The sequence below is a fragment of the Cavia porcellus genome, unplaced genomic scaffold (assembly GCF_034190915.1).
Source record: "Cavia porcellus strain 051 isolate PalLab524CR breed Dunkin Hartley unplaced genomic scaffold, mCavPor4.1 scaffold_16, whole genome shotgun sequence".
NCBI classification, from domain to species: Eukaryota; Metazoa; Chordata; class Mammalia; order Rodentia; family Caviidae; genus Cavia; species Cavia porcellus.
In genome coordinates this window covers 43984461-44002214 of record NW_026947499.1, presented here as the reverse complement: position 1 = coordinate 44002214, position 17754 = coordinate 43984461, and the positions used below count along the sequence as shown (strand labels likewise).

The window sequence follows — 17754 nt, the reverse complement described above, 5'->3', positions numbered from 1 at the left end:
CCGGCTCTTAGGAGATAAGCTATAAGCCTATGGAGTATTCTGCCTGATTAGAGTCTCTGTATGCCTGAGGCCTTTGGCCCTATGCACCAGTTAGATCACAGAGCCGGTGTGATTTATGGTGAATGCTGACTTTGCTCTGGGGGGCTGGGCTAACTGGCTGTAGTTAGTCACACAGATAGACTGAGCCCAATAAAAACTCTGTACATCAAGGCTCAGCTGAGTTTTCTTGTTGCGAATATTTTGTGGGCAAAGTTAGGTACACTTGTGCAACTCTACTTGGTGAGGACATCTGGAAGCTGATGTTGGTTTTTCCTGGGCTTCCTCCATGTGCCTCTTCCTTTTGTTGATTTTCACTTTAACAAGACCATACTGTGAGTAGTTTTTCTGACTCCTGTGACTCACCTTCTAGTGAACCTTGGGGTTCCCTGACATGAACAAGAGTAAACTACTTTGAGTATTCTAGCTCTTTGTGTCCATCTGTAATTTGGTGACAACTATTTCAACCAGAGAAAACTTAGTCAAAAGAGGTTTTAAAAAGAGTAAAAGAATGTTTAAGAGGTACTGCTGTGCACAGGGTCACCAGTTCTTTGCTTCTATCTCCTGAACATCACTTAAATCTGTCTTCTCTGTTCACCTAATTTTGGCTACCACCTTCTCTCATCAGACAAGTACAGGAGCCTTCTGAGTAGTCTGCACATTTCTCTGTTTTATGACAGAGAAAGCCTTTAAAAGTGCATTTAAGTCACATTTCTGCTTAGAATGCTACAATCCTATCCTGTTGCCCTTGAAGCCCTAAATCCTTGACAAGGACTCTTGTATTCCTGAGCCTTCTCTCATAACTTCGTTCAACATGACTCCTCACCCACCCTATCTGCCTGGTAGCTCTTGTACATTTTTCCAAGTACCAGCTTAAACACCCCTTTCTTCATGAAACTATTCCTATCAACTCATGGCATGGGATGAGTCTTTTAAACACACTCTTTTTCCTCTTATCTTTACTGTCACCAGCACTCTGAATGCTATTTATCACAATATTTATATTATTTAGTGTCTCTCTATTCCACTAGTGGAAAACTTCAGTAGAGCAGAGGCTTTTTATATTCACGGCAATCTTAGCCCTTTAATATCTACTCTGAACCAGGGATGAAGTGGACGCTCCATAAATATCTATTTCAGCCTTGGAGGGTGAAGGTCTAGAAGACACAGTAAGACAGGGGGTTCTAAGAGATTTGAAGAAGAAAGGGTAGTCTCTATTATAATTGCTGTGTTATACACTATTAGTAAACTATCTTCAAGAATATGTATTCATATTCTATAAAGATCCCACAGAGGACTTTAGTAGAAAATATATTTTCATAGGTTTAAGGTAATAATTGTATGACTCATTGCTGGATGAATTTATGGCCAAGCCATTTCACAATTCTAGAAGACTAGAAGGAAAAGAAGTGCATCACCGGCACACCATGCTGAGCCCCTCAGAAAGACCTGATGGCCTGGTTCAGTGTTTACTGAACCACTGATATTTTTAGGAATGCTTGCTTTCAAGTAACCAGGTTATACATATATTTTACAGATGTGCTGAAAACCCGTAAGCAGCATGGTAGGATGAGTATTTATTTTGAAATTCTGTCTAGCATCCTGGCAGGCTATTGCCACTATAAATAATTTTTGCCATCTTGTTGCAACTGGTGTACTGGCGGTGTCTGTGGCATGGAGGACTGGCCTGGCTCAGTCATATGCAGTCTAGGCCACGGTTTCCTCAAGCTTAGCTTTCCTCTAATGCAGTGACACCTGATTCAGCCCTCGCCTGGGTTCCGAGTCCCTCTGGAGGTCACGGGCCCATCCTCCTGTGCCACTGGAGTCTTCTTGACACTGTTGCAGGAGGGCGGCCACCAGATTTCTTGAATGCTTTCAGGAGTAAGAGGTAGGCAGCCAGTTTGTGACTATTTCATATATACTTTCCTTGTGTTAAACTGAAATGCATTTGGGACATTACCAGATAATCATTCAAAAGTATACACATACATTCAAACAATACACTTTTAAAACATGTTTTTGCAGAGTGATTCTATTGACAGTCATCAGAACTAGTTAGGTGTTTCCTGCTACATGGTAAAGTAGTCACTGTTCAATAGCTTGTAGACAAAGGAAACTATGAGGAGGAAAAAAAAATCCTAATTCAAAATGAAGGAAGGAAACAGCATGGAGATTCCTCAGAAAGCTAAAGCTAGTGGTTTCCTTTGACTTCGCAGTAACCTTCTAGTTATCTTCCCCAAAGAGTTAAAGGTGTTATACCACAGTAAAACATGTATACTCGGGTGTACAGCAGCACAATTTATATAAGCTAAATCTTAGTAACAGCTCAGATGCCCATCAACAGATAAACGGATAAAGAAAATCTGGAATGATATTTATGGAGAAGAATAAAGGTGAGGCACTTCTAGCTACATAGATGCACCTCAAGCCTATAACCTTAAATGAAATGTATCAGACTCAAATTTAAATATTGCATCGTTTCTCTTGTGTGAGAAACCCAAGTATAAATAAGGAGCAAAACAGAAGACAGATACTAGGAAGTAGAAAGAACTTTGGCAAATAAAAAGTAGACCAAGAGATGGGGTAGTGGGGAGTGAAGGAAAGGAAAAGGGTTTTAAAGAAAAAAATGAAACTTTTACACATGGAGCAGGGAGAATGATTAGAGTGACGGGGGGACAAAAAATAATTAAGATATGTTATGTACATGTACAAATTCCCCATAATGAATGCGATTATTATGCACTGTAAACATGTACTAATAAAGAAAAAGTTAAGGGGGAATCTTGTGCATTAGGCCGGGAGAAGAGGGGTTTAAGATAGTTTTTAGAGAAGTGTTTTACTTATATTTCTAGTGTTTTATTTTTTTGTCTTTTTGAGACAGGGTCTCACCATGCAGTTCAGGCTGGCCTTGAGCTCATTTTGTAGCCCAGGCTGGCCTCAAACTTGCAATGATCCTCCTGCATCAACCTCCTGAGTGCTGCGATTTCAGGAGTGTGCCACCACACCTGGCCTAGTGTTTTATATTATAGATATTTGCAAACAGAAAAGTAGTTTTATCATATTTCTAATACAGATCAAACTTCCTAATCTTAAAATCCAAAATGTTCTAAAATCTGAAACTTTTTGAGTACTGATACGATACCACAAGTGGAAAATTTTACACCTGACCTCACATGACGGGCTGTAGTAAAAATGCAGGTGTACTAAACTATTGTACATCAGCTATATGTGAAGCATAAATGAACTTTCTGATCACTCCTAACATAGCTTATGATATACATGTAAATACTCTTAAGACCTGAAATAATTATGATCCTAAGCACAGTTAGTATCTTACAGAGGAACACCTGGATCTTATTATGTTCTCTAGAGTTCTCATATAGGGACATAGCCTATATCCCATTAACTAAAGCACTGAAAAGCAGATGGAGATGGTAGCAGAAAAGAGGAGTGAACAAAAGGTGTGTTAAAACACAAGCTCGGGAAAGCATAGCTGGCCCTGATGTGACCTTTACCTAACCTCCTGCCTTCCCCATCTTTCCTGAGGGTTGTTCATTACTTCCCTATGCACAGAAGCCTGGCTACAGAAAGGATTTCACTCTACTTATGCTTCTCATACTAATCCTCTGTTTATTACCTTATAAGTTTTTCAAAAGCTTCTTTTTCTTTCCGCAGAGCAGTGAGATAACGTTGTTCTTCTGTTGATCCACCATATATAAGAAAGTAAACCCTGCAAGTTGAGACAGAACTCTTTTAGATAACAAACACATAACTTTTTAATCCATGAAAGGAACAACAGAACATGTGAAATCAGCAACCTAGACTGCTCAAATAATAATTAACTAAGAATAAAAGGTTCCATCTACCATAAACTTACTTAAATTAAGATGCCTACACCCCACCTGTTATGTCTCATTACCTAATGAGTTTGGCTTTTTCCCTTTCTTTCATCACAAAGGGGAACAGAGTTTAGGTAAATAGTGAAATTTAAATACTGGGATAAAATAATTCTTTCTATGTAACTATGAACAAATAAAAAACCTTGGAGTTTTTTTTTCAAATTTTCTTTGCACCTCTGCCAAACAACTGTTTAAAAAGTTGGATGGTGGTTATAAAAACTAGCTTAGGAAAGTTCATGTTAGTGAAAAGTAAATGAAATCTATATGACCTTTATCTTCATATTACTTTTTCAGTTCTTTGTTCATGCCTTAACAGAATGGAACTATCAGACATTTTACATAAAGATGCAGACAGAGACTACATATGGACTGTATCAGGCATCTGAAAAATACTTTGATATATTTATTTTTAAGAAGGCCTGGTTTTGTATTTTGTTAGTGCTGAATTAAGCATTTATGGTATATGGTCTTTATGTTCTACCAGCGGTATTTTCCTCTAAGCCTCAATTTTCCTTTGAGCTTTCATATTCCTAGATTCTATTCCTTTGAAGCAGAAACAAGGAAAGGATCACTGGACAATGAATCAGGAGTCCCCAGTTTTCTTCTGCAGATTTGCCACATGGCTGAGGCCAGGTCATTTACCATTTCTGGGTCTGCTTCCCAGGGACATAGTGAAGGGTTAAAGTCCCACATCTCTCCTGCTCCTGACATTCTGATTCAAAACAGCACACTGTTCTGTTCTCAGGCAAGAAGTGGTGTACATAAGCTATCTACAAAGTTGATCGATAGCAAAGTATGAAAAAACTTACCAGACTCTAATTATTTTACCAGCTTCATCTAATCTCTTTATCTCTGCATTATTTCTGATCCAGCTCCTTCATTCATCTCTACTTTGAAAGGATGCATTAGTTAAACTGCTAGGAAGGTTTCTTTTGGCTCAGTTTTTGGTTCAGATTGAGTTCAGGATATTAATTTTGCTGTTTATTTCCCTTCAGATAATTGGAGAGCCAGAACACTATATTCTTTGAGAGGCATCATTTGCTCATCTGATATTTCTGTAGATTTTTCATGTGATACTTTTTGAAACTCAAGAAAAGTAAGTTCAATGATTTTCCCAAAACACTTCAACTTTATGTGGACATAATTCAGTCACTTATTAAACTTTAGAAGACATATTGAAAGATTAAAATTATGCAGCTAAGCCATAATTATAACTTTTGTTGGCATTTAGAATGTTATAAATTTCCTAGATTTTTCAGATACAGTACCCAATAAGTGACAGACTGACAGATAAATTTGGTACAGAACGAACATGGCAAAGAATGCAATTGCAAACAGTCCACTAGTCAGACTATTCTGTTCTGACATTTCATCCTTGTTCTATGCAACTCCTCAGATTCAACAGAAAGCAAAGCATTTTATGAACCTAACTAGCATTGTAACAATTGAATGTTAAAGATAAGAAAATAGGCAGCTGTGATGGTTTGTGTGTTAAATCCTAAAGAACTGTGAAAATGAAAGCATCAAGAAACAGTTAATACTGTGACTTACCTCAGAGGTTTCCCTGGCCTACTTGCCCTATAAATTTCAAGCTGGCGAACAAATGTGAGCTCTGCATCATACAGAACCACATATCTTGGCTCCACTTCATGGAGAACTCTTGTCAGAGCATAGGGGTCGCTACAACCCAGAAGGGGATGGATGATGGTGAGGGGTTCTTTCAAGATTCCATAAGCAGCATCAGACGACAAATTTAAATCAAACTCTTCATGCTTGATTTCTTCCATGCAGCTTTCTGGGCTACTGCTTATTTCTCTGGGATATCCTTCCTTGACATCCTCTTCCTCTTCCACTTCTTCAGATTTTCCTTTCATTTGAGTTAGAGTCAACCTGCGTTTTTTCTTTTTGGGAATTCTTTCTTTGATAGAACCCCGTTCTTTGTGTTGGAGGTCTTTGGGCCTTTTGTTAGATTTTATAGTTCTCTTTGAACCATCCTCCTTTCTAAATTTCATCCATACTTCCTCAGCTTTGCTGTCCTTCTCAAAGGTCTTCCTGTAGAGCTGCAGTAAGAAGGCCTCTGCCCCGGCTGTGAGGTAGTCTTTCAGCTGGGCGCAGGTGCGGTCATCACTTGCACAGATTAGAACTTGACCTATAATCAGAAAACAGTTGTATGTTTCTGTGTCCCCTCACCTCTTTCTCCAAAGGCAAGACATTTACCCCTTGTAGTTCATAAATTACGCAAATAGAGTTGTAGGTGCTAATCACATGGTTTTACCTCTCTGGCAGGATTACTCAAATCATTTTGTTTTGCTTCGTTTTGTGAAACAGGGTCCCTTGATGGTAGTTCTGGCTGGCCTTGAGCTCACTATGTAGCCCAGGATAGCCTCAAACTCTTAGTGATCCTCCTTGAGTGCTGGGATTATAGATGTGTGGGATTGTATATAATGTTTTGAGTACTACTAAACAGAGTTATAGTATAATGGAGGCTTTAACTCTTTTCAATTAGTATTTTCTAGGGGATTGTATAAAACAAAATAAATTCCAAATGGATGATAGAGCCAAATGTTAAATATTAAATTATAAAAAAGTGACTGTTTTCTATCTCTCCAGATGCAGATGATTTTCCACACTTAAAAGCAACTGAACAACTCTTGAGAAGGCTGTATCTATACTTCAAGATTGACTCTGTAAGAATAAAAACACTACAATAAAAATAGAAGACAAAAAACTCTGTTTAACAACTATGATAAATGTTAATACCTTTATTATGAAAGAGCCAGTATAAACTGTAGTAACAATTTAAACTGGCCAAGACTAAGAAAGTGACAGAAGAAAAACTGCATTTGAGAAACTATTGAGCTTATTAAATATGAAAATTTAAAACAAGCAATTGTTATAAATGTTTTACACATAAAATATATGTTGACAGTCAATCTCATCATAGCTATGTGAAAAAGAGATAAGCTCTTATGTTGCTAAAAGAAATGAAAATTAAAAATATTATAGAAACCCGTGCAGTAGTATGTCTCATAAACTTTAAGGATGTTAATACCATTTGGCTCATTAATTCTATGTCCAGAAATTATTAGGTATACTATGACTTTCAACAATTTGAAGTAAGAAATATGTGAAAGAAAGCCTGGAAGGAAATATATCAAGTTTAACATCAACTGGTGGTAAAAGTAATTTTTTCCTTCTCTGTTTTATCTTTTTCACTTTTTCTATGGTGAGCATGAGTGACTCTAGGTCACAAACCTCAGTACTGTAAATGATATACTGGTGATATACTGGATATCACTAGCATATTTACTAATAGAAGGACTGAACGCTTGCCTGGATTGCAAGAGTTCAAAGACTCAATTGGTAGTTTTCAAATATTAATTTTTCTGTCTGATCTCATTTTAAAATTTAATAGTTTAGGTTTAATCTACTAACATACCCATTTTTGAAGAGGGTAGGCCTAAAATTCACAATTTTTTTGAGGGCTAGATCAGCGTCATTTCCTAGAAGAGTTTAAGCTCCTGTGGAAAGATCCTTGCTTAGAATATAAACAGAAAACCCATTAGCTTATTCCTTGGGGAGTCCAGTTTTTTTTCTCCTCCCTCCACGCCGCCCCCACCCTCCGGGATTCCAGTTTTAATGCCTATTGAATATGTATGTGGGATTAGGTGAACCTTTAAATTGAAGTCCTGAGAACAGAAGCAGTTTAAAAAAAAAAAAAAACTGCTTCATAAATATACAATGATTCAATCTGGAAAAAAATCACATCAAATGAACAGAATCGAAGTTGCTATCAGAATCTCAGTGTTCATTTGGCATTTATTCATATACATTTTATACACAAAATAGTGAATTACTTTAAAGAAGCTAATCACATTAAGGCTCATTTAAAAGCAAATGTCGTCATCTCCTGTTTTTCCTACCTGGGCCTCCAAGGGCTTCACTCTCCTTATTTTCTGCCTCAATTTCTTTTAGTACTTCAGTTAGTGCCTCCCACTTTGGGCTGCTTTCTAGGACCAGTTCCTTTTTTGTTTCTGTAAAGAGATGGAGGATGACAATACCAGCATCATTCCACACACCATTTCTTTGAGCTTTCTTTATAATGCAAGATAGAATCTGCTTTTCTGAACAAGGCATACTTATCATCTAACAGAAAGGTACTGCAACTAGCATTAATATAGGTAACATGATGCCTTGATAGGAGATTATATGCATGGTAATTAGAAGATGATTTGGTGTTAGCTTTTGACAGTAACACTATGTATAAGTTGCTACACAAAATGAAGGAATAAGTGAAAGCATTTACTATTTCCAAAATCTCCATGATTCTCACAATCCTAAACATGTATAAGCTAGGCAGAGAACAAACTTTTATTTCTACAAGCACTCAAACACATCAATAATATTTTTAATAAAATTTTGAGCTACAACTATAAACTAAGCAGAAAAAACAATTATTAACTATATTCTATACCTTAAAAAACTAGTGACATTTGATATCTAACTGGATAGTGTTGGAATAAAATACATAATTGCCTCCTCTTAGTATATTTATAACATTTGAAAGTTATAAGGAATGTTACAATGTTTCACTAAGACTTTGACTGCCAAAAACAGTTATTATTTTGAACTTTAAAAAAAAAATTTATAGTTTTTATGTAGCAGTAAAAATTACTCCTGAACACTCTTGATTGATATTTAACCTTTGTTATCTGGAATTTTCTGGCAATGGATTCCAAGACTTGCCATGCAAAATACTGTTAATATGTTACATATGTTACATAAAATGGTTAACATATGGCTGAGGGAGATTTTAAATTACATTTGATCTTGGTAAGCATTTTCACAGCAAATACTTAAATCAAATATACATTTAAGGACTTAAGTCTACAAGATACCTTGTCCTTCTTTAATCTCCATTTTTTCAGACATTTTGCTTTTTTTACTCATTTTGGCATCTGGAATATGATAAACCCTGGCTCGAGCATTTACAAACATTGAGGTGCTGGAGTCAAGAAACAGCCAACCTAATATAAAAAGCAAAAAATCAAAACAAAACAAAAAAAACCCTTTTCAATTAATAGTTAATTTTAAATAGTCTCTGATGGACACATCTTGTTTGACTACCATCTTGTTTCCTATAAACCATACCTTCTCTTACTGTTGTGGTCTCTAACTCGTTAGCTAGTAGTTTTCAAAGTGTGACCCACAGTGCATTCAGGTAGTGTTGATATTTCCTTTTTTTTTTTAAATTGGTACCAGGGATCGAACTCATGACTGCCTGCTTGCAAGGCAGGTGCTTATGCCACTGAGCTAAATCCCCAGCCCCTGACATTTCCAATGATGGTGCAAAAGCTCTATGCTGAATGCCTACGCATAAGCACTATGGTTGATGCTTTTGCATAATCTAAGACAGTGGTATGAAAATGTATTAGCAGTCAATACTTTCTTTACTATTGTGCATTTGTAGTTTATTACTTAAAAATATCTCTGAAGAATATAAATACTAACTGCATTAAATTCTGAATTGTATAGGCAAGAGTCTGGGGTAGTAGGAAAAGGCTATAGTTGGTTGGAAAACAAGATGGTGGCCAGTCATATATGTACATTTCCCTACAAATCTCTTCAGTCTTCAGTACTCTAGCTGATGAATCCTGTCCCTTGCTGCCTGTTTGAGAAAAATGAATTTTAAGATTCTAAAAGCTATACTTCCAGAACATAACCTATTTCTAAGTTGGAGACAGCCAGTACTATCCACAGTCTTTTCTAGAAATAAAATTTACCAGAATGGATATGAATATTATTATACAGAACAGAAGTTAAGTAGGCGGAAACATTAGCTACCAATAAAACCTACATCCTTGTGCAATGATCTCAATGTAATTTGAGATCTTAATATATAACATGTAGTTGAATATAGCATTACCCATACCTGCTTTCCCCCTAAAATCTAAGACTATTAAAATCAGTTCCTAGAATAGCATTAGTATTTTTATCTCACACCTGAGTTCTGACCAAAAGCCTTTTCTGTTGCTCTCAGAGACTCCAGAAGATTAAGAAATGTGACACAATCATACTGCGAGAGATACTGCAGCAAAGTCCGCAGTATCTTCAAATCCTGAACCAAGGATTTAGTCTTCGCTCCAAGCTGGTGCCACAAAGGATCCAGATAATGGCGAATAGTCTAAAACAAGAACAAAATTCAGTATTGCTACAATATGTTTATATAACCATTCTTAATAAACACAAATAAAGTTTATTTTTATTCCTAAAAATGGTTAAAAGGATATATTTCACAGTGTATGTATTTTACTATAGTAAAAACGATAAATACTACTTCCTTAGGACATGGCCAAAAAATTTCAGTTCATAAAATTCTAATAATAATATTTAGGTTTTTAAACAGAGTCTTTATGATCAGATGGGTCAGTTATCTTCATGTAGATTTACATTATTGTCAGGAAAGAGAAATCCTGGTCAACATCAGAAAATCAATTATTTTTTTATGAACCGAAGCAGTATAACTACATGACATCTCATCTAACAAATTTAATACTGAACAGAAGTAATATCTGGATGACCATATAATTTATTATTTAAACTGAGATACTGTGAAAAGAAAATGAAATACTATTAATAATTACTCCAGGAAAATAAGGAGATACTGGAATTACTAAATTAATACTAAACAAATTGGAATTAATACTAAACAAATGGGACAAATAACTACATACCTTTTCTGTAAAAAAATTTATGAAAGGTTAAATTTTTTAGTATGATACATGCTTTGTCTATGTATAGACATGTTTTTACTAAAAGAATATGAAAATGCCTTGACTATTACTAGTGAGAGGATAATAAACAGAAATCTAGTATAAAACATAGTAGGTTATATTTTGTTTTCTTAGGAACATATAGCCTATTAAATGAAGTTTTTCTTTTCTTTTTTTTTTTTTTTTTTTTTGGTACTGGGATCCAACTCACCAGTGTGCACTTCCAAGGCAGGTGCTTATGCCACTGAGCTAAATGCCCGGCCCTCTTTCTTTTCTTTTTTAAATCACCATGTACTAAATTACAATATAGTTTTCTTTCTTTCGTCTTTTTGAGACAGGGTCTTGCTACACAGTTCAGGCTAGCCTTGGGCTCACTTTGTAGCCTGGGCTGGTCTTGAACTTGCAAACGATTCTCCTCCCTCAGCCTTTACAATACACTGTTAAAAAGGAAGGACTAGAATACTTAAAAGTTAGTTTTATGTATCAATATTTCATAGTAAACTGATTTTTTGAAAGAATCAGAGAAATGAAAAGTTAAAATTTTTCCTTTTTCATATTTCTAACAAAACAGAGATTGATTCAGAGTTTAAAAGATAGTAACATGTTCTATCAAATGTAAAAATAGGGGGCTGGGGATTTAGCTCGGCAGCATAAGTACCTGCCTTGCAAGCAGGCAGTCGTGAGTTCGATCCCTGGTACCGATAAAAAGAAAAAAGACAAAAAAAAAAAAGTGTAAAAATAAGAAACTGCCTGTAATTTTTAAGTCAGTGTTTCATCTTCAACTCACTACTGTATTAGACACTTACATAGCTGGGTTAACATGAGCCTGTGGTGAAAAAAGTTAGGATAGAAATTCCTTGAATTTAAGTCTATTTTCTCAGTTCAGAATACAATTTTAAGACAGAGGAAGTCTCATATTTCTCAGTAATGAAAATTCATTCAAATTATTTTATTCCAAAAAAGAGGTAAGTTCACATGTAATTATGAAGCATTATGTAAAATTCTTCTACCTGTTGATATCCAAATATTGTCATTTCAGAGCAAAAAAGTTGTTTAGTCTCTTCCTGATTATATTTAAAATGAGGTTATACTTAAAATGTTGTTATCTAGGTACTACATAACTGCAAATGTCACAGATATGGTTCCATGCCAAACAACATATTTTTGTACAAATTAATAGATTTTAGTAAATCAAAGCAGCTGTATTTTAAATCAGCTCCAATTTAATTCCAAAATAACAGCAAATTTCTATTAAGGACATTCCAAATATTAAAATCACTTGCATTCTTTAAAATTACAACAAATTATACTTTAAAAAGTACCTTGTCAAAAGGCTTCCCAATAGCATTTTCTAATGATAAATCTTCCACTTCCAGTGATGGGTTATGACATTTCAGTTCCTTTAGACAAGCATTTAAAATATCCAGTATAGCAGTTTGGATGGCAAGCATCGCAGGTGTCATAGAAACATGAATTTCTACAACTTCAGGTTTATGCTGCTCTAGAAATGAGTTGACCGCTACATGGAATCTGAAGAGAGAAACAATTTTCAAATAATTTTTAGTTTTAACTGCTATGTATTCTGGTCCTAGTTCAATATTCTAATAGTTTTGTAAATGCAATTAGGAAACAAGACTAAAAGACCAAACTGAAGAATACTTTGGCTTTCCATGAACAGAAATATTATTCAAATAAGGCAGGGCCCACAAAAGATTGCCTGGGCTAAATTCAGGACTTTTTTTTGAAGTCTTACAACACAGCCACTTCACTGTTTTCTGACTATGGCTGCTTTTATGACTGTGATAGACTGCATGGCCTGGAAAGGCCAAAATATTTACTATGTGGATGTTTACAAGAAAAGTGTGTTGACCTCTGAGATAAGATATAATCAAAACAGGAAAAATTCTACAACTACTACTCTTAAAAGTATTGTACAACCAAAATTATACTGGCAAATGTGGCACAAATACTTGAAAATTTAAACTACATGTTTTTCCTAGAAATTTACACAAATACTTAAAAATCTTTGGGCTTTACTTCCCTGCTGGTAATCCTCAAAGTGAAAGTGGCAGTCTTGTCCTATAAATCTGCAGCTCACCTAAAGCTATTGTATACAAGGCCTCTATTTCCCTAGGGGTTTCATTAACTACATAAGAATGAATAAAGTGTCTTAGATGGATCTAACAGACTGCCAGAAAAACAACTCTCAAATCCCTCTTTCAAAAGAATCACAAATATGGTGTATTTATATCTAGATGTGTTTGTTATGGAACTGACCAGCCTCTATCAACTGCAATGTCACCTAAGTTCAGCAGATCTCTCAAAAATAACATGTTATTTACCTAGGCCACAGATACAGCTTCTTCACAAAAAGATTTCTCATCACTCTTTCCACATGACAAAAACCAGTATCAAAGGCGACAGCGTTGTCTGTGAAAGCTTTAATAAAACCACGTTTGTTTTTCTGGCGAAAGAGGCGCAAAATGAAAGCTTCCTGACAAGACTCGATTATTCGGTGGGCTCTGTACACCAAGATGCCTGAGGGAAGAGGTTATCGGTTAAGTTACAGGGTAGACATGAAATTTCGTGCTCACTTTTGTTCATTCATTTATTCTTTCAATTTTTCTAGTGTGCCTACTTGAGAAGGGTGAAGCAGGTCGGGGATAAGCAAAGAGACATAAATCCCTCTCACTGTGGAATTTTGTTCAACAACACAAGAAAGATAATCAGTCTGTTACCTGTGTTAAGAACAATGAATCAGAGGAGAGGGAGTATGCACTGAGCAGGGTTGGGATTTTAGATAAGTAGGATAGAGATCAGGAAACAATAAGAACAAAGGCCCTGGAGGGGGGCGTGTCTGGAACACTGAAAGAAGCACGTGGATCTTAATTCTCTTTTTATGTCTGACTCAGATGTGGGAGCTACACAATAGCTGCGTTTTAGAAGTCACCTATTAGATTAATTAAATTAATTCAATTTTTAGAATCAAGGTATATTTAACTGAGAGGAAAATTAGTCCATTTAAAACAAAAGCCTTTAGTGATATATTTAATGTATGTTTGTTGCGATGTGAGTAATTATACCATCTCTGAATCTCAAAGACAAGGGCAAACATACATGTTTCCTTATTTATAAATGATGATACTGGACAAGAAGATATTTCATATATCTATTCCATTTTGACGCAGTATTAATGACAAGTTAGGCAGAAATACAAAATGATTTAAAGATATACAGATGTCATTTTTTATTCAAAAGCTCAATTATTCTATGATGATTTTCAATCTTTTAGACCTCAATTAAGTTGGTTACTGTACAGATGTTGTGCTTGCATATTTTTAACCCCATTTTCATCACTTATAGGGTCTGGAAAATGATACAGCAATTTATTGGCCTTCTTATAGTTCAAAAAGGTCAATTCAGATTCTTTTACCTGTAGCTTCAATTTTAAATTAAGATGTATGAAATTAAAATAGACTCTAGCTAATCAATTATTTTTCAAATATGGTAAAAATTAATTTTGATATTTATAGCATTTTAAATAACCTTCCAATACATGTATGTAATTAACTACTTAAAATATATTCTACCCAGTAGGTGTGTTTTTATAAGAACTCTATGTGTGTACCACAATTTGTTATCTTGGGTTGAAATACTACATAAAGTTAAAAATAATACATGTGGGTTTCTAAAGAAAAGAAGAAACTCAATTTTACAAAATGATATGGTACGCTGTTATTCTTTTAGAAATCAGGAAAAGAATAGAATACTGTATCCCAGGTACTAGGCTAGATTTTTAAAATAATTTTTATTTTATTTACTCCTTATAAAAATTCTATGTGGTAGATATACTATGAGACAAAAAAAAAAAAAAAAAAAAAAAAGGTCACATAGCAACTAAGTGGAGGCCAAAGATCCCAACTCATTTGTGAACTCACATTCTTTCTACAACTGATGCTACTTCAGGACCCTCTAACTTAAAAACAGAGAATTAGCAGGGTAAGTTTTGTGGGACAGTTTTAGTCTCACAAGAATCTACTTAAAAGTTTTATGTTCCTGTATTTTCTACCTCCTATTGTACTGTAATTATATATATCTGTCTGCCCCACTAAATTGTATGCAGACAACAACATTGTAACAAATAATGATCATAAAATGATTAATATATGCCTTGATGGTAGGCATGTATGTGTTCTTTCACCTTCACAAAAATCCTGAGTGGAAGCACTATTATGGTTCCTGACTTACAGATTTAAAAACTGAGGCACAGAGGAGTGAAACAATTTGCTCAAGGACACACAGCTGAGGCCCAGTGAAGGCAAGATTAAACCTTGAAGCACTCAAACTCAAGTCTATCTTCAGAACCTTTCCTGTCAAACAAGGGGATCCTTAATTAAATACTTGTTGCGTGAATATACAGTTGAATTCTAGCACTTTGGTATACAACTGTAAGATAGAACATTCTTTCAAAAAACTTCCCAGTAAGTATTGTTCAGAATTCTAGCTGGAGATATCAGCATGAGTTTTAGTCTTCCACTATTTAGGAGTTTTCATTCCCAGTGATACCTAGGGAAGACAGGGGCGGTAATAATCGGAGGTGTGAGGCAAATTAGACAGGGCTAAAGGAATACAGTAATTTTCAGAGTATCCCAAACTTGAGAGACCGCCCTTTCACTCTTTTAGAGATTGGGTGAACACAGTTCTTTTGGGGATCCTAGAGGGTGGACTTGAAAGAATTTATTTCAGGCATTCATCCCCTCAGCCAGGTACCAGTTATAGCTTTATTACTGGCAGGGACTTGGATCAGAAATGGGGTGGCAACTTGGCACTTTTAATTAGGAAGTATTTGTATGCTAGAGTTGGAGGCTGCATGTGAAGACTGTTCTCTTACCTAATCAGGTAGTACTGTAGCTAAGTCAGAGTCATACTGACATCTAGTGGTAGTTCTCAGAAATTATTTTTCACCTTAGCAAATTTTAAAAAGTGAAAAAAAAAATGCTTTTAAGAAAACAGAAAACAGGAGACCTTATGCTGTAGAAAGACTTCTACAGCATAAAGAAACATTATTTTTTTCAATAACTCATTAGGATTTTACTGTGTATCAGGCACTACGCTAAGCATTTTATTGTTTCTCAATTATTATAATTTGAAGAGGCACGATATTCTAGATTAAGAAATGAGAAAACTGTGGTTCAGCAAAATTAAGGAATTTGTTTGTAAGCTGTGTATTAGCATTAAAAGTCAGGTCCATACCACAGTTTATAAAAACTATAAATGTTACAAATGAGTAACAAAACTTTCTCTTTAAGTAGTTCACAATAAATCATGTAAAGAATCAATCACACATTTTTTCATTAAGTATTTCTTGAGGGTCTTTTAAAGTCAGGGAAATATGATAGGTACAAGAAATGTGCTAATGATTTCCAGTTTCTCTGCCTTTTAGCAGTTCATTATTCATTAAAGAACACTGTATATCCATCCATCATTCATCCAACAAATATGTATATACCGTGTACCAATCATTTAGTCCGAGATCAACAAGTCCTTCCTTGTACTAAGGAAGCTTATTCACAAATGAGATAGGCAAATATAAAGTAATGTTCTTAGTGCTGACTGGAGAGAAGCCTAGGACTATGTGAGAGCACAGGCAGAGGCCTCCTAAATTAGCTTTGAGGAAATCAGCAAAGATTTCTCAAAATAAAAACAGTAATAAAAACTTTTCTATACTAATTCTAGTCAAAATAGGAACGATCAAAATACACAGCGAATGTCTAAATTGTAAACAAAATTTACCCCCTTACTTTGAACATACTTATCCCATCATTCTTGCCACTTTCTGAAGCACTTCTGGAAGTCCTCTTTTGTGTCTTTATGAGATATAATAAAAACATACAGTGATGCTACTGCTGAGTGCCACCAGGGAGGCAGGCTCACTAAAACATTACAGTGTGTTCTCCTCTATCTTATCAATAGATCTGGCATGGCTGAACTTCCCCAAAGTCAAAATGACCACGACAACTAAATGTTTTGAATTGATTCATCAGTGTGGCCAAAATAGCACAACTGCAGGATTTCCAGAAGTGCTTCAGAAAGTGGCAAGAATGAAGGGATCAGTATATTCAAAGCAATGGAGTGTATTTTGAGGGGGGAGTTAATAATCTTCTACTGTAATAATTTTAAAAAGTTAAGAATTCACTGTATTTTTTTATCCTATTCCTTAAAACCATTTTTCTCAAAGTAAACCATTTGGTTTAATTTCAATCATGGGGAAAATTACTTTTTTTTTTGAAAAAGGGTTTCACTACATAGTCGAGGCCGGCCTCCAATGCACAGTGATCCTCCTGTCTCACTCTCCCAAGTGTATAAACCCAAGGGATTATACACACGTACCACCATACCTGGCTGGAAAAATTACTTTTAAAGAGGGAATATTTCAGTATTTTTGGAAATATATTTATAAGTATATTTATATTATTTAAAAATATTTCAAGTCTAGTTAAGTTCTAAAAGCAAAGGCTGAGCAACTACAAATATTTTACTCATAATGACGTATCACTTAGATAAGAAGGAAAAGTCAATGTTCCATATATAGTTATGTGCCACATCAACATAACAGGTTATAGTCAGTGATCACCACTACATAAGATGCTGGTTCCTTAGACTGTAACACAGCTAAGAGATTCCTGTGTGCTAGTACAGTGGTGGTGAATCTATGGCACATGTGCCACGGCTGGCTGTTTTGTCATCATTGAAAACTCTAAAGGGGGGCTGGGGATTTAGCTCAGCGGCATAAGTGCCTGCCTTGCAAGCAGGCAGTCGTGAGTTCAATCCCTGGTACCGGTAAAAAGGAAAAAGACAAAAAAAAAAAAAAAAAAACAAAAACAAAAACAAAAAAACTCTAAAGGTTCGTCATCACTGCCCTATTGGATACTATAATGTCACAGCACAATGTGCTATTGATTAGTCTGTGGTAAGACTGGTGTAAATGAATACACTCTGCTGTCAGTCACATAAAAATACAGTAATACAATTATGTATAGTAACTG

The 17754-nt window shown here is 35.2% G+C and overlaps 1 protein-coding gene and 1 long non-coding RNA gene across 2 annotated transcripts in view; one reads left to right on the top strand and one right to left on the bottom strand.

The window, feature by feature from the left end:
- Positions 1-6677, top strand: part of LOC134470726 (uncharacterized) — a 59145-nt gene extending 52468 nt beyond the window's left edge. Inside the window, exon 5 of the long non-coding RNA XR_010039852.1 lies at positions 6546-6677. This is a non-coding gene — a long non-coding RNA (uncharacterized LOC134470726). The remainder of the gene's footprint in view (positions 1-6545) is intronic.
- Ercc4 (ERCC excision repair 4, endonuclease catalytic subunit) overlaps positions 1-17754 on the bottom strand; it is a 29817-nt gene that overhangs the window by 9647 nt on the left and 2416 nt on the right. The window contains exons 3-9 of the mRNA XM_003477764.5: positions 13051-13246; positions 12031-12238; positions 9939-10119; positions 8834-8962; positions 7859-7969; positions 5487-6084; positions 3674-3766 (exon numbers count right to left, since the gene is read on the bottom strand). Coding sequence (XP_003477812.1) covers positions 3674-3766; positions 5487-6084; positions 7859-7969; positions 8834-8962; positions 9939-10119; positions 12031-12238; positions 13051-13246 — 1516 coding nt within the window. The remainder of the gene's footprint in view (positions 1-3673; positions 3767-5486; positions 6085-7858; positions 7970-8833; positions 8963-9938; positions 10120-12030; positions 12239-13050; positions 13247-17754) is intronic.